Source organism: Lontra canadensis, unplaced genomic scaffold, assembly GCF_010015895.1.
Source record: "Lontra canadensis isolate GAN:19392208 unplaced genomic scaffold, GSC_riverotter_1.0 scaffold71, whole genome shotgun sequence".
NCBI lineage: Eukaryota > Metazoa > Chordata > Mammalia > Carnivora > Mustelidae > Lontra > Lontra canadensis.
The window spans coordinates 655,360-678,553 of record NW_022631065.1 but is presented as its reverse complement, the minus strand read 5'-3'; the positions used below and the strand labels follow the sequence as shown (position 1 = coordinate 678,553).

Genomic DNA, 23,194 nt, shown 5'->3' with positions numbered 1-23,194 from the left:
TTTTAGAAAATGAAGATGAAGGGAGCAAGCTGTGGTACCTGATCAGAGAGCCTTGACTATCACTGGAAATGAGGGTGACAGTGATTAAGCAGTTTCTGCTGTCTGTTTTCAGTTTTGGCTTCCAGTAGGTGGGCAGTCTTGCTGACTCAGGCATTTTTTTTAATAGCCACATAGAACCACAGAAGAAAGAAGACTCCAATAGATACACTATTGGAGAAAAGTAATCAAAGTTTTGAACAAGTTGGATTATTTCCCAGAGTCTACGTTTTTGTTTTTGTTCATTTTGTTTTGTTTTGCTCAGGGTGGTTGTTAATTCTGAAAAGGCAGAAGAGTTAAGTTGAGGCATACATTTTTAACTCGCTGTGCCCATTCACTAAGTGTGGTGGAGAAGGAGCTCCTGTATTAAAAAGAAGCTGATTAAAAATGGAGAGAGGTACCCGGTGGAAAGGATACAGAAGAAAGCTCAGTGGACTATAAAGGCCAAAAGGGAAGAAATACGTAGGGTGATAACATCATTTTCTGTTATCTATTTTGTGTTTATTTCTAGCAAAAGTTTATGTGCAGTTCTAACACAATAGGTATTCTTCAGGAGGAGTAGGGTTTATCCTGACCAAGGACTTGAGCATATTGAAAATGAGTGGGTGAACCATAACTGTAGAGGAATTGGGAATCTTCTTAAAAAGAAGGGCAAAATTGGGGCTGCCTGGGTGGCTCAGTGGGTTAAGCGTCTGCCTTCAGCTCAGGTCATGATCCCAGGGTCCTGGGATCGAGTCCCACATCAGGCTCTCTGCTAGGCGGGGAGCCTGCTTCCTCCTCTCTCTCTCTCTCTCTCTCTACTTGTGATCTCTCTCTATCAAATAAATAAAATCTTAAAAAAAAAAAAACGGGCAAAATGAAACCAACTGTCCCTGAGGTTAAGTGTTTAAAAGAATAAGGAGCTGAAGTAGGCCAGGAATGAGAACCAAAAGGAAAAAGTCTGGAGTTTGTTTGTAAAATGCTGATCTCTTATTTAGGTTGATTTAGGTTGTAAAACCTTTTGGGTTTGTGGTAGGGAATTGGCGGTAAATAAAGCGTGTCATATTTAAGTACTTTTTTGCAAAAAGATTTATTTATTTTATTTTAGAGTGTGAGTTGGGGGAGTGGGAGAGAGAATCCCAAGCCAACTCTGCACCCAGTGCAGAGCCTGACTTGGGGCTTGATCCCACAACCCTGAGATGGGGACCTGAGCCGATATCAAGAGTCAGATACTTAACTGACTGAGCCCATAGGCGCCCCATATTTAAGTACTTTTTATTAAAAAAAAACAACAACAACACTGATGTGTAGACCTGTGCTGTCCAGTATGGCAGCCCCTTGCCTCATGCAGCTGTTAGAGACTCTTACTGGATGCTGCACTACTGAGACACTCAGGTTAGAAATGCGTATGTGTTGTTTTCTTAAGTAGACCCAAAGGTGTAATACTATAGTTTGTGTTGTTTTTAAAATAGCATGTAAGAAGAACAGAGATTCACACCAGTTCTGAGGTGAGTAAAATGTTTGTAGTTCCAGTGATGGACTCAATCTGTATCTGAGAAACTGCCATTTGAAAATATCTCCGAAATGAAATGTTAGCCATTCTTTTTCGGTCTCTAAAGCAAAGTTACAGGATTCTAACTCTTTTGGCTGAACTTTGATTTTTGTCATTTTTGCCATTCTCTGAATTTTTTAAGCACTTGACTTGGTCACCAGTAACATTCAGCTAAGTCCACATCTTTGGAGTAAAGAAACGTCATTCATTTCCTGGAATTCCCCGTCCCCCCCCCCCATGAATATGCCCCTAAAGGAGACCAGAAAAAAGAATATATTTGTGAGCCTTTTAAAATGCAGTGAAAGGTTGTAGTGTAGTATCTGTGGGCATTGACAAGAGGTATTTTTATTTCATTATTACCAGAAATAGACACCGACCCAGATTGGCAAAATTATGAGAGGAGAGGGGTAAACAGATGAGACTGTCAGCTAGGTTCCTGCGGGACAACAGCTAACTGTGGAGGTGGGATCTTGTTTTAATTATTTTTGGAATAACATGGGAATTCTAAATATGGAGCTAACAATATGCCAAGTCTTTTCAGAGGCCTGGCAGTTAAGATAATTAATGCTTAATGCTTTGTGGGATAATTGTGTGGATGTGGGTTGCTTCTAACTTAGTCACCGAAGTCAGTAGTATTGTTTTGAGGATATTTTATGGAAGAGGCACAAAAGATCTCTTTATTAGAGAATGCAGTGAACAGAGATAATTGTGACATTAGTGACCTTCCTACAGTGTTTCTTTAAACAAGAAATAGTTCTAAAGTTGATGGTGCTCTCATTGGACACATCGGAGATCTGGGAGCAGAATTTAAAAAAAAAAACTGATATTATAATTCATTCGAATGTTTAGTTAACTTGTTGGTTGTGGTATCATGCTAGTTGTTTTCTTTTAAAAATTAAAAATTGGAAGTTTTCTTCTGGAAATGCCATTATCCAGAATACAACACTTTATTCCTTAATATTTTCACTAGTTTTTTATGTGTCTTGGTCATGTGTCTTCTGTTGCTTTATAGACAACGGGTTAAGTTTTGGGGGCCAGTTACATTTCATGCTTTCATAGTTTCCTGTGCTTGTACTATCTGGATTTGGTTAGTACCAGTTTAATTAAGCCTGTGACTGTCTTCTACCCTTTATTCCTGCTCAGCGAATCAAATACCCAAATATTCAGTGTGAACTTCTAGCTACAAAAACTTGACAAATTTTGGGACACCTGGATGGCTCCATTGGTTAGGCATCTGCCTTCAGGTCAGGTCCTAAAGCTCCTGAGCAGGGAGCCTGCTTCTCCCTCTGCCTGCCAATACCCCTGCTTGTGCTCTCTCACTCCCTCTCTGTCAAATAAATAAATAAAACTTGACAATTTTTTGAAGAGGATTAAATGATACATGCATATCATTGTATTCCCACACAGTTGGTCCTATAAAAATCAAAAGAGCACTGAATATTACATGCAAGTGCCCAAATAATTCTTGTATTTTAAGTATAAATTTCTTATTAAAAACAATGACTTTGAAGTACCATTAGAGTTCATCCCTTCAGTAAATACAAATTAAGAAGCTTATTGAGTATCTGTTTGTGCTTGTCCCTGTGCTTAGTGCTTTAAACTAGCACCCTCATTTGATGCCCACAACCCTTTTGACGTCCCTCCATTTTACAGTAAGGAAACAGATTTTAGAGAATTGAGTAACAGATTGCCCAAATTCATACTGCAGAGCTGAGACTGAAGTCCATGCATAGTTGATTCTGCTAACCTGTACTCTTTATTAGTATTCCGCCTTCAAAGGAAGGGGGTGTGCCAAGATGAGCAAGCCTGAGTTCCTGCCATATAGAAAACCAGAAGCTGTCCTACAAAGTAGATTGTGAGATGAGCTGTGTGAGAAGTTCAGATAAAGGACATCTAGAGTTCTGTGGAGGGAGAGATTATTTAGGAATGTTTTAAAAATGTGGTAATTGAGCCTGGACCTTGAAATTTTCAACTCTATTCTCAGCTGCTCACTTTCTGTCTGATTTTGCTTTTGTAAAAATTAACCAGCACTTACACTGGGAGGTAGAATCATGGCTTCTAATATCATAAAGCAAACAGGTCTTCTATCTAGACTAGCTTTAATTCACCTGGACATGTCACTCAGTGGTTATGAAAGTTGCTCGATCAGGTTATCTGTATGTGTTGTGTGTGTTTTTCTTGGCCAGCGCCTCTATCTCCGTTCTATTCTCAGCATGGCTATTTTCCTCCTCTAATTCTTCACACCACATGACAAACGCCTCTAGATCATCCTGTTGGCCAACCATTGCTTTCTCCCTCGACACCCACCCTTTTGTTGCATAACTTCCCCTCTTGGCATAAACCTCTTGGTTTTCCATCCGAGCTCTCCTCCTCTCAGAAAGAAAAGTGGAGGGACAGGGATCTTGGTGAGAAAAAGAAAACTAATCTGGTTTTCTTTCTGATTCTTTAAGAGTGGTGCCATGGACACATGGACTTGCTCAGTTCCTCAGTCATTGCATCTGTCTCTGTTGTGCTGCTCTGGGCCTTCCTGGTGTCTAGAGAGTAACCTTCTCCCTGTGAAATGTTCTTTCTCCCCCTCTGTCTTCTCTCTTGAGCTTATGGATTTTCGTCTCTGTACAATTTCAGTATGCCTGGATTTCATTTACCACATTTGAGGTAAATAATACCAGTTCCCCCCAACAAAAAGGTTCAGATTTCAGTTACCACAGTATATTAACTGTAAGTAATTGCATAAACTACAAAGTGTCCTCCCAGCTTTGGGGTCCACAGGTCACTGCCTAAATAACAGATGTGCATCACGCTCTCAGCCAACCACATCACTTTTTTCCAGGTCTGTCCATGATTGGTCACTGAGCACCTGTTAACCTCAGACAAGTGTGTAGTTGTCTTGCCTGTTCATCTCCGAGAGGTGAACCCACAATATATTATAGAAATGGATAGTTGAAAGAGGAGTTTGGTCAACAAAGATGAATTGTTAGAAGTGAAATTGAATGTGATTAGAAAGATTTGGAAAATGACAGTGGCCGGGTGAAACTAGGATGAGACGTAGGCCTACATGAAGTTATGATATAAGCCATGTTGAAAAAGCCCAATGAATATAAAAACCAAGATAGAGGCACTTTGACATCTTTTAATTTAAATTGCACAAGGAACAGAAAGCTGCCTGTGATTTAAACAGAACATTTACTACTAGTTCGGATTGAAGATTATTTAAGGAAAAAAAAAGCCTCCATCAGTTTGGCTAACATTCAGATTGTGTTGAAGTTAGTTGCCTCCTTGAAAGAAAACAGTGATTACAAGGAGAGTGAAGAACTTTACTGCCAAAGATGGTTTCATCATTTCAGAAGTCATCACGAATTGACTAATGTTTAGCTCCCTGGGGAGGCTGCTAGTGTGAATAAAAATGCTGCTGTGAAGTTTGTACCCAGATTCCAAAGATCAGTTAAGGCAGGTGTTATGATTGTCAAGGAAGGCAACCATTAAGAACTGAAAGAACAAAAGATACAGGATTATGAAGTGATCAGAAAGGATATAAGGGATTGATGAACTTGCTTATAGGCGACAGTTATTTTTTTTTTATTATTTATTTGACAGAGATCACAAGTAGGCAGAGAGGCAGGCAGAGAGAGAGAGGAGGAAACAGGCTCCCCGCTGAGCAGAGAGCTCGATGCAGGGCTCGATCCCAGGACCCTGAGATCATGACGTGAGCCGAAGGCAGAGGCTTAACCCATTGAGCCACCCAGGTGCCCCAAGAGTGTGACTTTAAAATCCATGTTTACCTGGCCAGTTGGCTGTGGCCAACGAATTGGGATCAGAAAAATACAGTTGTGGGTACCTGGGGGTACAGTCTTGGAGTATGAGGGAGAGGTGCCATAACACCAGGTTTTTCTCTTAGTCCTTACTTACATGTGCTTACATGTTTGGGGGGCAGAGATCCTTAGTTTAGAAGATGACACTTTTCCAGAAAGGGAGAAGCTTAGAAATTGTTAATCTAATCCCTTGCTTTGTGAGATTTAGGCTTAGTGTAATATTCAGCAGTTAAATGAAGATAATACGTTGTTTAAGGATAGAAAGTCAAGAAATATGATTTAAGAAACACATGGTAACTTATATTCTTGAATTTGGGTTTTGCAGTCTCCCCATACTCCTCCAGCTCCTTTTTGTGGTGAGATATCTGTTTACTTTCCTAAAATTCTCATGGTGGGGGTGGAGGTCAGGAACTAGCCGTGTTAGTTTTTTCCGATTATTTTGTAGCCTTGTTTATAGCTAAATTTGAAGGTGGGTAAAAATAAGTGATGAATTAGGAACTGCATTGTCTAAGTAAATGCCTCTGCAAGTTAAAGGGGTTACATATGGTTAGAGTTTGCAGAGCTTAAATTCATAATTCTTGGCTTGAATTACTTTTGGGAAATGTAATTTGCAATTACTCAGTAAGCTCTGATGAAAAAAGGAAGAACTTTTGTTTACTTTTGCATTTGCTTAAAAATCATTACCTTCTTAATTATAAAAGTAATATATGTTCATTGTAGAAAATTTAGAAAACAATGGACAGCATAGACTGTATGTTAAGTCACTGTCCTCTGGACGGCTGTTAGCTATTACTCAGCAGTGTGCCCTCCTGTTGTTTCCAGCCTCCTGGTGCTGCTCTGATAGTTGGTGCCCTCTTGGGTTGTAGTAGTCCATGCCATAGCAGTTGGTAAACAATGTGTGCAATCCAACTTCTCTGGAGTCATTACTGTTAAAAATTCTGGCAACTTGAAGTTAATTTTTTCTGTATATCTTAACTTTCCCCCCCTGTAATATCATATCCTGAAAATCTGTCTAGGAAAGGTGAAATAGATTTTCTTCCTCTGTGAATTGCCCACTTAAGGACTTTGCCCTTTCTTTGCTAGCTTTCACTGTTTATTAAAATTTGTAGTAACTCTATAAGCTCCCTCTTTTGCTCTATCTTACACATGTATTTCATATCAAAAACAGAATAAAGAAAAAGCTTGCTGCCTCTCCTTACTTGTTAGTAGGAAAACATACTCATGCTTTTATGAATGAGAGGGAGCAGGATGAACTTTTGGTAAGTAACCTGGTTTAAATGTACTTCTTGCTCCAAGTGTCTGTTGATAGATGAATGGATAAAGAAGATGTGGTATATATTCGTAATGGAATATTATTCAGCCATAAAAAGAATGAATGAAATCTTGCCATGTGTGATGGCATGGATGGAGCTAGAGGGTATAATGCTTTAAGTAAGTCAGAGAAACACAAATATCATGTGTTTTCACTCATGGAATTTAAGAATACAGGCAGAGGAGAAAGAGACAAACCGAAAACAGACTCTTAACTATAGAGAGAGAACTGATGGTTACCATAGGGGGGTGGGTGAACTAAGTGATGGGGATTGAGGAGGGCTCTTGTCAAGATGAGCACCAGGTGATGTGGGATTGCTGAATCATTACATTGTACACATGAAACTAATATAACACTGTATGTTAACTGTACTGGAATTAAATTAAAAATTAATTAATTAATTAAGAATAAATAAATAAATAAATAAGACCAAAATTAAATAAATAAATAAATACATACATACTCCTTGGAACTGGAAGTCAAGAAGTTGCCTGACAAACTAGCACAGTACTTTTGGTACTAATGGTTGGTGTTTGGCATTCATGAAAGGTTGCTGCCAAAAGTACCTTGTTGGTGTCGGCAAGATTTACCCCAGAGTTGGTGTTCCAGCTTGACTGTGTTTGTGTTAGTGCCAGGCAACGATTCAAGGCTTACGTACATTTAAATAAATATTTCCAAAGTCCAGGTGATGAATATTTTTAACAATCACTTTTTTAGGTCGGAAAAGCTTCATGATTGGACTCTAAGATGTGGATACATCCACAAGTTGATCAGAATATTCATGTTGTATGTGCAACCGTTAGGCTAGGATCCTGTAAAAGTACAGCTCTGTGAGGTCCAATCCCAGCTGGCTGATCCATTATGAATAACCTGAGACATTTTACTTTCGTCATTTGTAGAAAGCTACTCCAGGTTTATATTCATACCAAGACAGGTTCTAATGGTCCTTGGTGAAATGGGTTAGGTGGGACTGTTTGTCCAACTAAAGGTCAGATTAAAGGAGAATATGATAATAAGAGCTTCTACATCTTAGTATGTTTACAGAAATAAAGTAATGCTTCCTTACCACTTGGTTACAAAGTTGATTTTAACAGCTGGCCTGGGGTACATTTCTGCTCTAGCGCCCACCTGGAGTGGTAGTCCCAGCTCAAGATTGGTTATCCCAGCTGTTTGTACTATAGATGCCCGAGTTCCTGTACTGTAGATCATTCAGAATGGAACATTGTTCTTTCCCTCATTAGCACTGTTGGTACAAATCATTTTGGCACATATATATGTAGTTTTATGTGCCTGAAAGCAAAAATCTGGGCTGAAAGCACCTTGAGGCAAATACCAGTGTTTGCTGTTTTTAATCTCAAAGTGTAGCACAAAATGTTGCACCCAACAAGAGTCTAAAAATAGATGGTTCCCATTCAGAGTCTTGTGATCCATTTATAACTATGCCAAGTTTAACAGGAAAATAGTGGATATGGGCAATTGAGTAGGTAGTGAATCTCATGGCTAACACCTGCTTCAAAGTGTGCCCTTGTATAGTGCCAGAAATACCATGTGACTCATCAGAGTCAGTTTTGTCTTCGTGTAAAACCTTACTAAATATGTAACTGTCATCTGACTTAATATTTTTTTCTTGATTTTACTGGCTGAAGTGCCTCTTTGGGTGTACTTCTGTTTATTTTCTTTACAAGTCTCTGGGCCGGGGGTTGATAATTACCACTGATTTCCACAAGATGGCACACCAAACTCTTTTATTGTATTGCTAGGTTTCAAAGAATTTTTAACACTTGCCTATGCTCTTAATTGCATTAAAATCTTTTCTGCTTTTTCTTTAGATGGGCAGTTTCAAACCGAGAAATGCTTATAGCCCAAAACAGCTCCTTGGAATTTAAACTACACAGACTGTATTTTATTAGCTTATTAATGGGTGGAACTACAAATCAGCGAGAAGCATTACAATATGCTAAAAATTTTCAGCCATTTGCCCTAAATCATCAGAAAGGTGAGTCTGCAGTCAGATGTTTTTGATATTTGTTTTTGTGTTTGTTTGGACGTAGAGCCCAACCCAGGGCCTGAACTCACAACCCTGAGATCAAGACCTGAGCTGAAATCGAGTCAGACTGAGCCACCCAGGGACCCTGAATGTTTTTGATATTTGGAACAGACCTATAGCCACTACTGGGATTTAGTTTATCTTAAGGAGATGTGATACGTATTTGCTAATGAACTGAAACAATTGTAGATGATAATCACTTTGGAAAAAGGTCTGATGGGACCTAGAACAAAAAAAAAGTAAAACATTGATGCCTCTTGGATAAAAGAGACATTGCATTTTTGGGATTCCATATGTAAAAGATATGAGAAAGATCAGGGTTACCCCCCATGCTGCTGTTACTGCCCCACAAAGTGTCTGAGGGTGCACCAGGATGGCACCAGTGACACTGAGCACCAGTGTGGGAATACTGGTCTTCTGACCAGTTCTATGGCCAGAGATCAGTGTGGCCTCCTTTATGACATCAATTTTACTGCTCTAGACAATGGTAGTTATACTGTGCTCTGTATAAGAATAAAGTAACTTGAGGGGCGCCTGGGTGGCTCGGTTGGTTAAGCGACTGCCTTCAGCTTGGGTTATGATCCCAGGGTCCTGGGACTGAGCTCCACAACGGGCTCCCTGCTCAGTGGGGAGCCTGCTTCTCCCTTTCTCTCTGCTGCTCTGCCTGCTTGTGCTTTCTCACTCTTTGTCAAGTAAATAAATAAAATCTTAAAAAAAAGAAAAAAACAATAAAGTAACTTGAGGTTCATATTTAGTGCTTTGTTTTCTTCCCCTTTCTCTCGTTGAAGGGAGAAACCCAGCTTAAGGACGAGAATTTTAAAAAGACATCATTAATGATTTAGGCTCTGTCAGTTAGCGGAATTTTGCCTTTCTCAGCCTCCTACCCCCCAAGCCAGCCCCCGTTTCAGGTGTGATCATTCGCACTTAAAATTGCTGCTGTTTTTGCGTAGACATTCAGGTTTTGATGGGAAGCCTTGTGTACCTGAGACAAGGGATTGAGAACTCACCGTATGTTCATCTACTTGATGCAAACCAGTGGGCTGACATCTGTGACATCTTCACACGGGATGCCTGCGCCCTCCTGGGGCTCTCGGTGGAGTCCCCGCTCAGCGTCAGGTATGCAGATTGGTCGTGCTCTTGGAATACGCATTGCTTTGTGTTGGTTTTCCTTAATTTCTTGTCTAGTTCTTGATGTTAAACCTGAAGAGAACATTTGTCTTTCTGAGGAAGAGTACAGTTGATATTTCAAGAGATCATCACAGTTGGCAGGGAAACAGTTTCAGAGCAGTGTGATCCATGAACCTCTGGTTGTCCCCGAGATCCTTTTCCACTGTGTTGACATTTGCAAAGATGATGCAGGAATAATAGTAGTTTGAACTGCTTGCGCCTTAGCCAGATCAGTGCAGTGGTCCCAAAGTCCGGAAGGACCCGCTGTATTCCTCATACATTGTACTCTGCCACACACTTGCAGTTGAAGACACACTAGCTTTACTCAACACTGTTCTTTAAAAATGATTGGTTTTATTACATCCTGACCTTTAAGTACACATCTTTTTTTTTTTAAGATTTTATTTATTTATTATAGTCTGTGTTACAAAGTGGGGAGTTCTCATAAAGCCCTTCAAGCCAAAGTATCATGCTTGTCTTAGAAAACACCTGTATGTGGGGCGCCTGGGTGGCTCAGTGGGTTAAAGACTTGGGATCGAGCCCCGCATAGGGCTCTCTGCTCAGCAGGGAGCCTGCTTCCCTGTCTGCCCCCCGCCTGCCTCTCTGCCTACTTGTGATCTCTTTCTATCAAGTGAATAAATAAAATCTTAAAAAAAAAAAAAATCTTTAAAAAAAAGAAAACACTGGTATGTTTTTTTAGTTTTATGAGCCAATAAACTAGTTTTGCCTTTTTTTTTTTTTTTAATGAAAAAGTTCTTACTTGAAAGAATCACTAAAAGATAAACTAGGGTTAATTACATTTGGGTTTTGGGCAGATATTTTTCCACATGTAGGAAGAGAATCATGTCAAGGAAAGCAACAGTCTTTTTGTATCTTTTAAATTCATGAGTTTAAGCTACAAAAGAAATTCTGGGAAACTTGTACCTGCCACTGTGGGCTTGACAGCTTCCCAATACTTTGTTGATGAAATTGGTGATATTATGAATTTGAGTTTTTGGATATTGTATAATGAAATGTGTTAACACTTAGAAGATCTTAATTCACTGAGATCTTACAAAGTCACGCATGAGTACAAGATTCATTCACAGTATGAGACAGCCAACTGGAGTTTTATGTGGCAAGGTACAGAAAGATTCGATGATAAGGATTCAGATTCCACTTTGCAACTAACCTTAAGAAACTTTCCTTGTTGAGTTTTGGTGTGGCATTAAAGGGGAAATATCACAATTATCTGAAAGGCAATTAAATTACCATATATCTGTTTAAAGCTAGATTTTCCTTTCCCGTTTACTTCAATCGAAAGAGCACACTGCAGCAGATTGCAGAAGAGATAGGAATCCATCTGTCTTCTATCAAGCTAGGCATTAAAGAGATTTGTTAAAAATGTAAAGCAGTGCCAGTCTTCTCACCAATTTATTTTTGGTTTGGAAAATATAGAAGTTTTGGGGGGGTAAGAATGTTACTTAAAATGTAACATATTTATTATTTTAAATGAGTTGATATTTTTGAAAATTTCTTGATTATAATTCCTAATATAATAATGGTAGCTATAACCCACAGAAACAAGTGTCTTTTGAAGATTCTTAATATCTAAGCATGTAAGTAGGTCCTGAAGCCATGAAGTTTATGAGCCTGTTTTAAGAAAATAACTTCTTTAGCTCTCTCCTATTTATTTAATTCCTCAAGTGTTTTCAAATCCCTGCTATGTACCAAGTATTTTGTGGGCTCCAGAGATGGGTAAGGTGCAGTCTGCGTCCCACAGGCTGTTCCACCTGAGCACAGGGGACACTGAGGCAGTTAATTACACTGTGTGACCAGCCGCAGGCCAGGTCCCAGGGGGAACATATTGTGACGTGGTGGAGACTGACGTGCAGGGGTTTAGGATCGGCCCCGGTGGGGAAATAAAAGCAGCAGGATTGGGCAGAGGGTAAGTTGAACTGTGATGCCCCCTCCCTGGAGAGCTCTGGAGCTATGGTGGCCTGTGGAATTATCCCCAGTTGGGGCAACAGAGCTGGGCTTGTGTGTTCTCACGCAGAGCAGTCATCACATGTGACCCTGGTCAGGTGGCTTGCTTCAAGTGACGACGGTCCTGAAGAGGGGCTCAGCTGAGAGTTGGCTGCCAGTGCTTCCAGATCTGAGAAATAAGCACTTCTGCCCTGGACAGGGCTATCCTAGTCTGTGTGGAAAAACAGTGTCAGAAAGTCATTCATGACTGATAAGCAGAGCCTGTTGAATCTGGTGGTTTTGTAAAATGTAAAGCTTTTTTTTGGGTGCTAATTCAGCAAAGCAGAGGGCCCTGTGCCCTGTCTAATGGCCAGGGCCCTCGGCACATGGAGTCTGGAGGGACTGACATTTCCTGGGACCAGGGTGTCTGCTACCTAGCCTGGCACTGACACGTCCTCTTCTGCTCTCCCAGTTTCTCAGCAGGTTGTGTGGCGCTGCCGGCTTTAATTAATATCAAAGCTGTGATTGAACAGAGGCAGTGCACTGGAGTTTGGAACCAGAAAGATGAATTGCCCGTGAGTTACACTTCCTATCGATTGTTTATTTTCTCCTGCCATTAGAAGGACTTGGATGTTAAGTAAGGGTTTAAAATGCTTGTTTTGCCTTTTAACCAGAGAGCAGCATTGTAGCTGGTCAGCCAGGATTCCTTTACGTGTAGACATGATTAAACAATACAAATGGGAAGCCAGTACATTTTGGAAGCACTGAGTTTGCATTTTTTTTTATTCTGACTTGGGAAAATAATAATAAAATGTTGACTTAGAGTGGCAGTGCACGCCCATGAAGGAAGACCTCCCGGGTGTGTGGGGGGTGTACACTGTAGCTTGCAAATGTGTTCTCCAGTGTAGTGGACAGACCACTCACACTGGGCTTCTCTTAAAATATAAAAGCAGTGAAGTCAGTTGATTAAATTCAGTTTTGTCTTAGGCATTGATATTTGTGAGATTATGGATTTGTACTTATTAAAATAGCACATAACTGTTAAAGGTTATCCGTGGGACACCTGCAGTCGTTATTGGCCTTCCTGTGCTGTGTGTCCACTGCTGCTCATGGAACAGACCATGATTAAACATCAGCTCGGATCAGTTGCCAACTCTACTACTTCTCTAAACAGTAGTTGGTCCATCTTTAAAATGGGGACCATCCTTCTCTTTATGGGACTATTAAAGACTAGAAATAACATTGATATGCTTAGGATAACATGGGACACATAGTAGGTACTCCAGTTTTGCTGCCGTAGTAGTCATGACACGGAGTGACAAAGGTCACTGCATGTGAGTTTCCACCAGACCTCTGACAGAAGGCACTGAAACTCTGCCTAGAATTCTCATGCCTGTCGTGGTTATGTCAGAGATCCTAATAGGCTATATGTGCATTGGGTTTTTTGCTTCTTTTCTGCCACACCTGTGCACAGGTTTATCTGCAGTTACCTTCTAGCTGGTAACTGTCATTTGGTTGCCCCAGCTTCTCGTTGAAGATCTGGTTTGATTGAAGACACAGGTGCATTCCCAGTGCTGGGTGTGGGCAGGATACTGGCAGCACCCCTGCTTCATGGCTGCTCATTTGAACAAGTGAAAAGAACTTGAGCCTTCACTTGCTTTGCTGAAGCAGGTGCCTGCAAGTCTGGCAGTTTCGCAGCTACATTACGGGCATCTCTGACATTTGGCACTGGCATGGAGCATGCTAAAATCTGAATTCGCTTATAAAGCCTGTGTCAGGGTAGTAAGGCAATGGGAGGTGATGATCTGGCCATTTTTTCTCAGGATTATTCTGTTACACTTTGTCAGCTTTCTTGAAAGAGTCTGGGTAATAGACTTTATATTGATACAACCATTTTAGAAGGAAAGGAAACAAAGAACTGACATTAATAGAGCTTTTGTTTGTTTTGTTCACTGTGAAGGGTAATAATTGATACACCTGCCATGGCTCTGAAGGACAGATTGTGAAAGGTCTTCCTAAACTTGAGCTTCAAGTTCTTATTTCAGCTGGTTTCTCTGGACCATTAAACACAAAACATTAGAAACTCAGGTCTGAAAGTTTACACAAAAGTAAACCTTGTCTAGTCTGCCTTTAAAGGAATTACTATTACACTGAATTTTTATCACCTAGCTAAGTGTGCTACAAAACAGGGTTTCTGGTGGGTTTTGCTCTTAGGGTATATCCTGACACGTTTTCAAGAGTGTTTGACTTCTAGAGCATTGTCTTCCCTTTGACTCCTCAAACATGAGCATTTGGTTTGAAAAGTAGTGTTATATATAATTTTGAAGGTTAATTAAGATTATGAAGTAAATGGATCCCTAAGACTTGGATCCCTAAGACTACCCTTCTTTGAGGTAAGTGTGCTTAAAAAGTTAAATTCAGATGAGTAGACCGATGTTTTTGCTGCCCAGTGCATATTAACATGTTTTCTGAAATATAACTTGAGGCTTTTTACTGTTTTTAAGATTGAAGTGGACCTTGGTAAAAAGTGCTGGTATCACTCTATATTTGCCTGTCCCATTCTTCGTCAGCAAACAACAGATAACAATCCACCCATGAAATTGGTCTGTGGTCATATTATATCAAGAGATGCCCTGAATAAAATGTTTAATGGTAGCAAGTAAGTGTCTGACTTTTTAAATGTTGGTTTAAAACATTTTTCTTCTGGAACTTAGTGGGAGGGTTGTATCTGATTTTTTTTTTTGTCAGTCTTTTTACTTGTTCATAAATTTGATGATTAGATTTACAAGCATGTTTTTTAATCTTAACTTTTGGGGTAGGCAGTACATTGTCATTGTTCCCCCTGCCTTTACACGAAATGTAACACACTATATATGGGTCTGAACTTTGCTTTTTCTACTTGATGGTATATCTTGGAGGTCTTTTACATGCTACAGAGAGAGCCCCCATTCTTTTTTAAACCTGCAGAGTAGTCTACTGTATGGGAATGTGATAATTCCTTATCAATGAACCTTTAACTTCTGTTGTTATAAAGTGAAATATTTTATCTACATGTGATATGTAAACTGTAGAATTGGAATTGCTAATTCGAAGAGTATATACATTTATAAGTTTTGTACCCATAATGGGCACACCTTATTAAAAAAAATAAAAAGTCTCAAAAGCCTATTTCTAGCTTAGGTAGTTTGAACGTTTTTTCATTGGAGTTCATTTCAGACCTGGTATGGTAAGGTCTTTTTTTTTTGAAAGAAGGTCCTGGCATGTAACGAAGCTCCCTGTGCCCTTCCCAGACCGTGTAGCAGCCCTGCTGGTGCAGCCGGATGGGCCTGGAGTATGCCACTCTGTACACGCCCTCCACAGGCCCCGTGCCTTGTTGACGCCACAACTTGGGTCACATTTGTTGCACTTGACTGCTTTGTGTCACCAGTACATTTGAAATTCCTGTAAAGACAGGAAAAAACTGAACTTTGGAGGGGAAGAATTGGATTGACTTTTAAAACCACAAAAGCAGTTTTCAAGACCATTGTCTTTGTCTTGTTTACAAAACAGTTTTCACTAATTTCTACAAAAGAGGAGCCTTCAGTTTAGTGTCTGGCTTGATTGGAGTTTATTTGTGACCCTTCAGAGTTTGGCTGTTATATTAGGGGAAAACATAGTTAACCCTCAAAACAAAATACAGATCTGTGTGTGTGTGTTTAAGTAATTGTTAGAGATATTCTATAGATGAAAATTGAATGCTCAGTACTGATCCTGTTCCTTGACTCAGTATTTTCTTTCTTGTCTTTAGATTAAAATGTCCATATTGTCCGATGGAACAGAGTCCAGGAGATGCCAAACAGATATTTTTCTGAAGAAATAACTTTAATTTGCAATTTGTAAGTGAAACTGAATTGTGGCGCATTTCAGAAGAGAACGTTCCATTTAATGCAGCTAACTGAGGACTCCCGTGTTTATATAAGCTAATGCTCCAGAAACTTTGCCAACATTTTAGTGTACACACACTGAGGGGAGTGCTCCAGATGAATATTATCATAGGGCTTTATTATATTCTTGGTCTTCATTTTTGATCAAGTAAATACACCAGCAGTTGTCATTCAATGCAGGTTTTTGTACTTAATTATATTGTGATTTTTTTACTTTTTAAGAGCAGAAACAGAAATCAACCTCCCTGCCATGTGTTTAATATTTCTCCAGCTTTTACTTTTGTCATTTCTTGATAATTGTAAGGTTTGAGAATGTTTGTGAAAAAGTTTTACTTCCTGTTATGTATACATAATTAAATGAAAATTCTTCAGAAAAAGTTTGAAAAACTGAATTGTGGTTATAAAACTAATTTGCATTTTTTTTGCTTAAGGAAGAAAGCTGTGATAGATTCCCAATTTGCTTTTTGATGTTTTCCTCTGCTCCAGCTCTCACCGAGAAGTCAGCAGACCTGCATTTGAGCTCTGCTTGTAGCCCCAGCGGGCTGCCTGTTTCAAATTCCATCGTGAATTTAGCAGGTTGGTGTGAGAAGTCTTCCACTAGAACAGAGTGGAAGGAGTACTATTGTTTCTTTGCTTTTATTGCCAAGAGGTGCTTGTTTTAAAAGTGTGTTCAATAAAATGAAATTCTGAAGTTAGAGGTGTTCTTAAGTTAATATTTACTCTCTTGGTCTTGGTAGCCCTATTCTCTGAAATCTGCCTTCAGGACTTGGCTGTCTGTTTCATTTGTATATCATCGCAGACACAGTGTTGTTTGTGTGTGTATATATGTGCACCAGCATCAAACATTGTGTATCTGGAAGGGAAGAAGCATGTTCCAGTCCTAAAATCCAGTTACCAGACTCATTACTTTAAATCCTTAAAGTTAGAAGTTAGCATATTTTCTGTAGTGCAGAATATGTTTATTGCTGTTTTTGTATTTGAATAGTATACTGTTCAATGCCTCTCTTCTGCAAAGTGTATCATCTCATTGGCTGTGAATCTGTATATTACTCTAACGGATACAGATGATGATCTTTTCTCTTGTGAGGTATCTTCATTTAATGCACTGTCCAGAAATAGCCACGTGTAAGAGTCTTTCTCTGTATGATGAACGAACTACATGGAAAGGACTTCTGACTTACACCAGTTAAGTCACTTCGTTATGAGAAGAACGTTATATGAAAATCACCAAATATTTTGCAACTTTATTTCATCTGACTTGGAACTGAACATCACTGTAGGAAAACTTTGATGAGAAAACAAAGAAAGAAGAAAATGCAGAAGGAAAGAGGACCGTGACACTTTGCATTTTAAACTGCAGATTGATTTCTTTTGCAGGGAGGGAGAAAACAGGTTTGGTGCTGAGTTCCCTCGAAAGTGTCAGCATGTGCAGTCATACACCAGCCTGCATGGTTTGTCCTGAAATGTTTATCTGGGAGAACAGGGATTTGTCTCAAAGGAAAGGGGTGCTGCAGGAAGCCCTGCTTGACTGCTCTGTGTGGTCAGACTCCCTCCGAGTGCTACCGTGTGCGGGGTTGGTTGGCCGGGAATGGCGGCTGGCCTGCTCAGAGTGTTGCTCTGTCTGACCTCTGTCTTGTTGGCCCCACCAGGACTCTAGCTCTGTGTTTCGGCTTTCCTGTTGGAACCCTCCCTAAACCTGCTCTCTCCATTAAAGCAGTGTAGGCAGAGAGCAGAGAGAAGCTCCTTGGACTCTGTAAGAGAAGGTAGAGAATTCAGGCAACTCTGGCTGAGGATGTAAACCTGGTTTATGACCTATATTTCCCTTTGAGTTACAATCCAGAGTACCTTTTTTTTTTTTTTAACTACTTTTTTTCTCACTAGGCCAGATTTAGCTTTACTCACAACTTATTCTCACCTTTCCACCTCTAACACTTATGAAACATTTAGGCTTCACGTAAGATTTGTACAACATAGATGTCACACAAGAGGCTGGTGGTAAATATTTTGGGGGCCAGACACTTCACATGGTCGGCTCAGGCCACTTTGAAGGACAAAAGCCAGAACTCTGCTTTGTCCGTCTCCCAGTATTGGGAATCCTATTGACGGTTTTCTGTGCAGCTCCTGAAACTTTAAAAAGAGCATGCTTTTAACTGAAGCGTTTGATTTTAGAGTTTCTTATGTAAGGTCCTTGTAGTCTACTCGGCAGGATAGGGCCGGAAATTTGAAACTCTTGATTTGACAACTTAACATGAAAATTATGTCTTGTGACCTTTAGCTGAATGCATGGACTTAAAACATTGGTGGGAAAATGTGAAGGAAAGGTGGGTTTGAATAGGCCAGACCTTAACCAAAGATGCCGAAATACAACATGTCCTTTCTGCTCTAGAAACACCTTCAGGAGTGGTGTCAGGACCTTGTCGCTGAGGCTGTGTGTGTCCGCGGTGCGGGAGGGTGCTCCTTGTCATGCCCTGCCTCCGTTTGCAAAAGGTCATGATAGAGCCAAGGTTTTTTTAGAGTCAGACTCATTATAATAATACACATTGCAAACAGAGTTTCAGAGTGGTTTCCTCAGCTTCCTTAGGAACCATTCCATTTATCAGTCGTGGACGAAGGCCATGTGACTATGCTAAACCAATAATACCTTATTAGAACCTTACATTCTGATTTAGCCAGAGCGCCTGTGCTTTCAAGTACAACCTGAAGGACAGTGGCTAAGTTTGTCTTTTGATCTTTTTTCTCCTTCGTGTGATCATCACAAATACCATTTCTGTTGTTTTGGTGGTGATTATGTGAGACTTCTAATACATAAATGAACGGGTATTGGTGCCTCTTGATTTTAAAAAATGTTGAAGAGAAGAGCCACCTCATATTCATAGGGTGTGTGAGTATTTTATGAGTGTATGAGCATTTAATTGAAAATAAGAAAGGTATGAAGTTAATCTTTTGATTTTTCTGTAGCAGCTGATGTATACAGAGACACTAAACCCCACACCAAATTATGTGGGGAATGAGGATCCTTTTTCTCTCCAGGTAGTCCCACAGGCCTGTAGTTTCGTTCAGTATTCTTTATGCTGTGAGTTATTTCCACCTCAGTGGTTCAGCCTTTGGGACAACAGATACTGCAGAAACCAAGGACTCTTGGTTATTCGCACAAGACAAGCTGCTGGTAGACATTAGCCCTCTGGTTTTCCAGCTCAACTTCTGATTAGCGGACTGACGGTCAAGCTGGTCAGTTTGCTTAGTCAGCAGACTCAGGTTATTTTCAGGGAAGGCATGGTTTGGTTAATTTCGTCACTAGGATATGTAAGGTGAAGACGCAAACCAAATACCTTTCATTACTTAACTCTACGTACATTATCCTTGGTAACACTAGAATGCTGTGGTCTTGAGGGAATGTTGGCAAGGAACGCATACTTGGAAGGCCTGGGGCTCCATACGCCTGTCTGGCTGGGGTGGGCTTTATGGTGGTACAATAGTGTTTACCATAAGCAGGTACAAACTGCATGAACTGTTCTTACTGAGCTATAATTGAATAGATACCAAAAATAGAATGACAAATGTATTTTAATAGCAGATGAGGCGATTAGTTTTAGGGTGAATTTTCCGCTGTTGATTTTACTTCAAGAGATAGGGAGAGAAAACAAAGATTTGTTTTCAAGACGTTTCCCTCTACAGTGCTAAGCTGTAGTGAGCATATGCTTCGTTTACTTCCAAAGAGGCAGCAGCAGCTGGAATGGGCTTACAGCACATGCTTTGTTTCATGTTGTGGGCGAGGACTTAACACTCTTACTTCAGCAGTCACTTCACGTTCTCCAGCAAGGCAGATGTGGGGTTCACTAGGATTTAGTGCCTGATCTTTTCTTTTGGGAAGGGGTGGGAGTGAATGTAGGGGGGATGGGAGGAAGCAGAAGAAAACGGGCGTGTGAGTGAGCATGCATGTGTCCAAGACTCACCGTTCCCCCACACCACCTGTGTCCAGCAAGGAACAGGCATTTAGTGTATTTTGCTCACGACTGCAGCGTGCATGTATTTTTTTTCCCCTCGTCCGTGTTTTCTAAACTTACACTAAAAGGATTCATCAAATCATCTTGTTCAGATGGCTCAGGATTGTATTTCTTTTGCTTACGCTGTGCTCTTGGGTTCTATAGTATTTCTATAATTATGTAACAAGAATAGTGTTGCACTGTAATCTATCATATAGAGCTATATGTATGGAAAATTTTGATCAGTTTTTTAAGAAATGTATCCTGTTTGCAAAGGCACAATAAAGTTGCATCTTATAGACTATAGGCAATAAAGCTAACAATAAACCTTATTTAACACAAACCATATTCATATTCTCTGTTCATTTGATTTTGGACAAAGTCCACCGTATCAAGTAGTTTTCAGGGACTTCATTTTGACTTAAAAAGTTCTGATATACCTAATTTATAAATTTCAGACTGATATAATAGAGTTTTTGGAAAACTATAACAAATGCTTTGTTAATGTGTGTATTCCTATGTAAAACACATGGCTTCTCCTGTGTATATTTTTAAAAATTAAAGAAATGCACATTTAAAAAGTGTTTTGTGGAACCAGTCTGTGTAAACATGACAGGTCACAGAGGTACGAGGGAGGGAGTCTGGAGGTATCAGTGGTAAGAAGAGAACATTGCTGCCTGTATTTGCTAAGACTCTGAGTGTCAAGAATTTAAAAAACATCTTTGTCTCCATCCTATCCTGTTTCTGTGCCACCAGCAGTGGAAGGAGAGGTGGGGGAGGGGGAGCACCATCCCTGGTCGCTAGGAGGGGATGGCATTCGTGCAGACAGGCTCCTGCACCCTGTGCGTGCTGCATCCTCTGGCTGGCTGGGACCCTCGGGCTGGGGTGCCAGTGTATGACTGGGAAGAGGAGACCTGGGGCCACTGTCCTTGGGCTGCTGGTGGAGTGGGACACCTGTGTTCGGCATTGGCTGGGAGAACGCCAGACTGAGTTGTCGATCCGTTTAGTGACAAGCTAACGTGGTGGAGACCCAGGATCTGTTTGTGCTGCTTTTCTATATATATTTTTAGACTCATTCTTATCTGACATTTTAGAGTGTTTCCTACTTGGGAACAAGCGTGGGAACCACCCAGTTGCATTTGGCGCCAGTGGCTCCAGTGGTAGATGTGAGGCCTGGCCGGCCTGGCCAAAGACCTCACCAGCTATCCCTGCAGCATTTGGGACTCTCTAGGACTCAAAAGTGTGATCTCTAGCAGCAGCAGCAGCATCACCCGAGAGCTTGCGAGAAATGCAGAACCTCGGGCCTCAGCCCAGATCTGCTGAATCCGAATCTGCATGCTTGTGAGAAAACTGGCTTCCCTTACAAGGGGCCTCTTGGATTTTGTGAAGTATCCTCCCTCTTCAGGGACAGGTGAGGATCACATCTACTGAACAAAATTTACCCTTGATGACTAAGTCCTGAGTCATAAAGAAAAGTTAAATTTAGTGTGCTTTGAACTCTGTTTTAGGACTGTGATTTTTAACACCAGTGCATTTCTTTAGGCATCCAGGCGTTTGAAGGGGTGCTGTATTTGCAGCATGGCAAAATTCGTTTCCCATCCCCTCCCCACCAAAATGGGCAAGGACGATCACCAAGGATATAAAATAATGAATTTTTGTAATGGCAAGATAAAGACTGCAAATGCACATTTAGACCGAACAGTAGCCACCCGTGGTAGAGGCTTTGGTGATAGTATCCTAGTGGACAGAAAGGTCACTTCACAGAGGACCTACCTGTCTTTGTTTTCTGGCAACCAGTAAGAAACTCTCATAACCGTTTACACGAAGTTTATAGTTCTGAAGCACATTTTACAAAATGAATGCTTCTAATGTGTCATAACACTAATGTTTTCAATTTATTAATGTTCATCAAGACTCTAATTTTATGACCTGCTAATGAGTCGAGAGCCACAGTTTAAAAAAACCTTGCATTGGGACACCCGGGTGGCTCAGTCTGTTAAGCATCTGCCTTAGGCTCAGGTCATGATCCCAGGGTGCTGGGATGGAGTCCCACAGCAGGCTTCTTGCTCAGCGGGAAGCCTGCTTCTTCCACTGCCTGTCACGCCCCCTGTTTGTGCTCTCTCTCTCTCTGACAAAGTATTATAAGAAATAAAATATCAATGAATGAAATTAAAAAACTTTGCATTAGGGGACAATGGTAAATCCATTTACAAAGCTACTTTGAAGTCTCTGTCAAGATATGTTTGATAGAAAGTATTTTATTCATTCTTTTAAAAAAAATACTTCCCAAAAAAACCTTATGGTGGAGAGTTTCTTACACTCCTATGAGTCCCCTATACTAACAAATATACCTAAACATTAAGTATTGTCTAAGCAAGAGCTCCTGTGCGTCAGCATTTTGAGTTTCCTTGGGAAAGTCAAGGTGCTCGTGCTAAATACTGCTTAGAATCCTTTCATTTAATAGCTCAGATGTGTGTATGTTAAATGCAGAAAACATTTAACATACCATGGTATGGCACCTTTAGTCATTCAACGTGGGATTTTTTGTTGTTGTTGTTGTTTTTAAGTGCCAGGCACTGAGAGAGAACAAGGTACTTGGTATCCTGGAGCTTAGGAATTGCTGATAGATAGAGAAAAGTGGAGCACAAGCACCAAGGCCCTTGTAGTGAGGTTAGTTTCCGTTGGTATCCTAACTACCAGAGGATGATGGGAGGGAAGAGAAGGGAGATAAGAATAAGTTGGGTATTTTTAAGGTCCACTCTTGCTATAGTAGCAGATGTGGTTGGGGAGGGGATGAGGTTAGAGCAGAGGAGGCCAAGACAGTAGGTAAAGTGAATGTTGAATATCATAGGTCCTGAACAGTATTCTGAACAAGACAGACTTGGTCTCTACTCAGTAAGGACCAAGATAATGTAGGAGTGAGAAATACAATGGAAATCTAGCAAGAGAAGTTTTTATCATAAAATGTCAGTGCTCTGAACCCTTCTGCAATTCAGAGAAGGAATAGGGTGGGGTCTCGAGTGATGAGCTTCCTTGATCTGATGTTCTAAAATATATTCCCAAGTCTTCTGTTGTCTCCATTTTCTAGAACGGTGACTTTTTTTTTCCTTTTTTTTTTTTTTTTAAAGATTTTATTTGAGAACATGCGTGCACAAGAACACAAGTGGTGGGGGAGAGGCAGACCCAGCACTGAGCAGGGAGCCCAATGCAGGCTCTATCCCAGGACCCTGGGGTCATGACCTGAGCTGGAGGCAGACGCTTAACCGACTGAGCCACCCCGGTGCCCCCAGAAGGGTGAATTTCTAACCTCACACTCTCCTCCCGTTGATTTCTATACCATGTGGGTTGTGTGATTTTCTGCCAATTTCTAGTCAGGAGGGGTCTTTTTAACTCCATTTGAGGACTGCATTCAGCCACTGTGCAAGGGCTGCTGTGCAAGTAA

General features: G+C 40.6%; 1 protein-coding gene across 2 annotated transcripts in view; it reads left to right on the top strand.

Annotated features, from left to right (window-relative positions):
* Positions 1 to 20,333, top strand: part of RMND5A (required for meiotic nuclear division 5 homolog A) — a 63,056-nt gene extending 42,723 nt beyond the window's left edge. Inside the window, exons 5-10 of one of the 2 annotated variants that reach the window (XM_032880618.1) lie at positions 8,518 to 8,684; positions 9,686 to 9,851; positions 12,319 to 12,421; positions 14,351 to 14,505; positions 15,634 to 15,721; positions 16,205 to 20,333. In XM_032880618.1, the coding sequence (XP_032736509.1) occupies positions 8,518 to 8,684; positions 9,686 to 9,851; positions 12,319 to 12,421; positions 14,351 to 14,505; positions 15,634 to 15,697 (655 nt within the window). In that variant the 3' untranslated portion in view covers positions 15,698 to 15,721; positions 16,205 to 20,333. Of the gene's footprint in view, positions 1 to 8,517; positions 8,685 to 9,685; positions 9,852 to 12,318; positions 12,422 to 14,350; positions 14,506 to 15,633; positions 15,722 to 16,200 lie in introns of both variants that reach the window. The other variant, XM_032880617.1, reaches the window with a different exon arrangement.
* Positions 20,334 to 23,194: the final 2,861 nt, after the last annotated feature.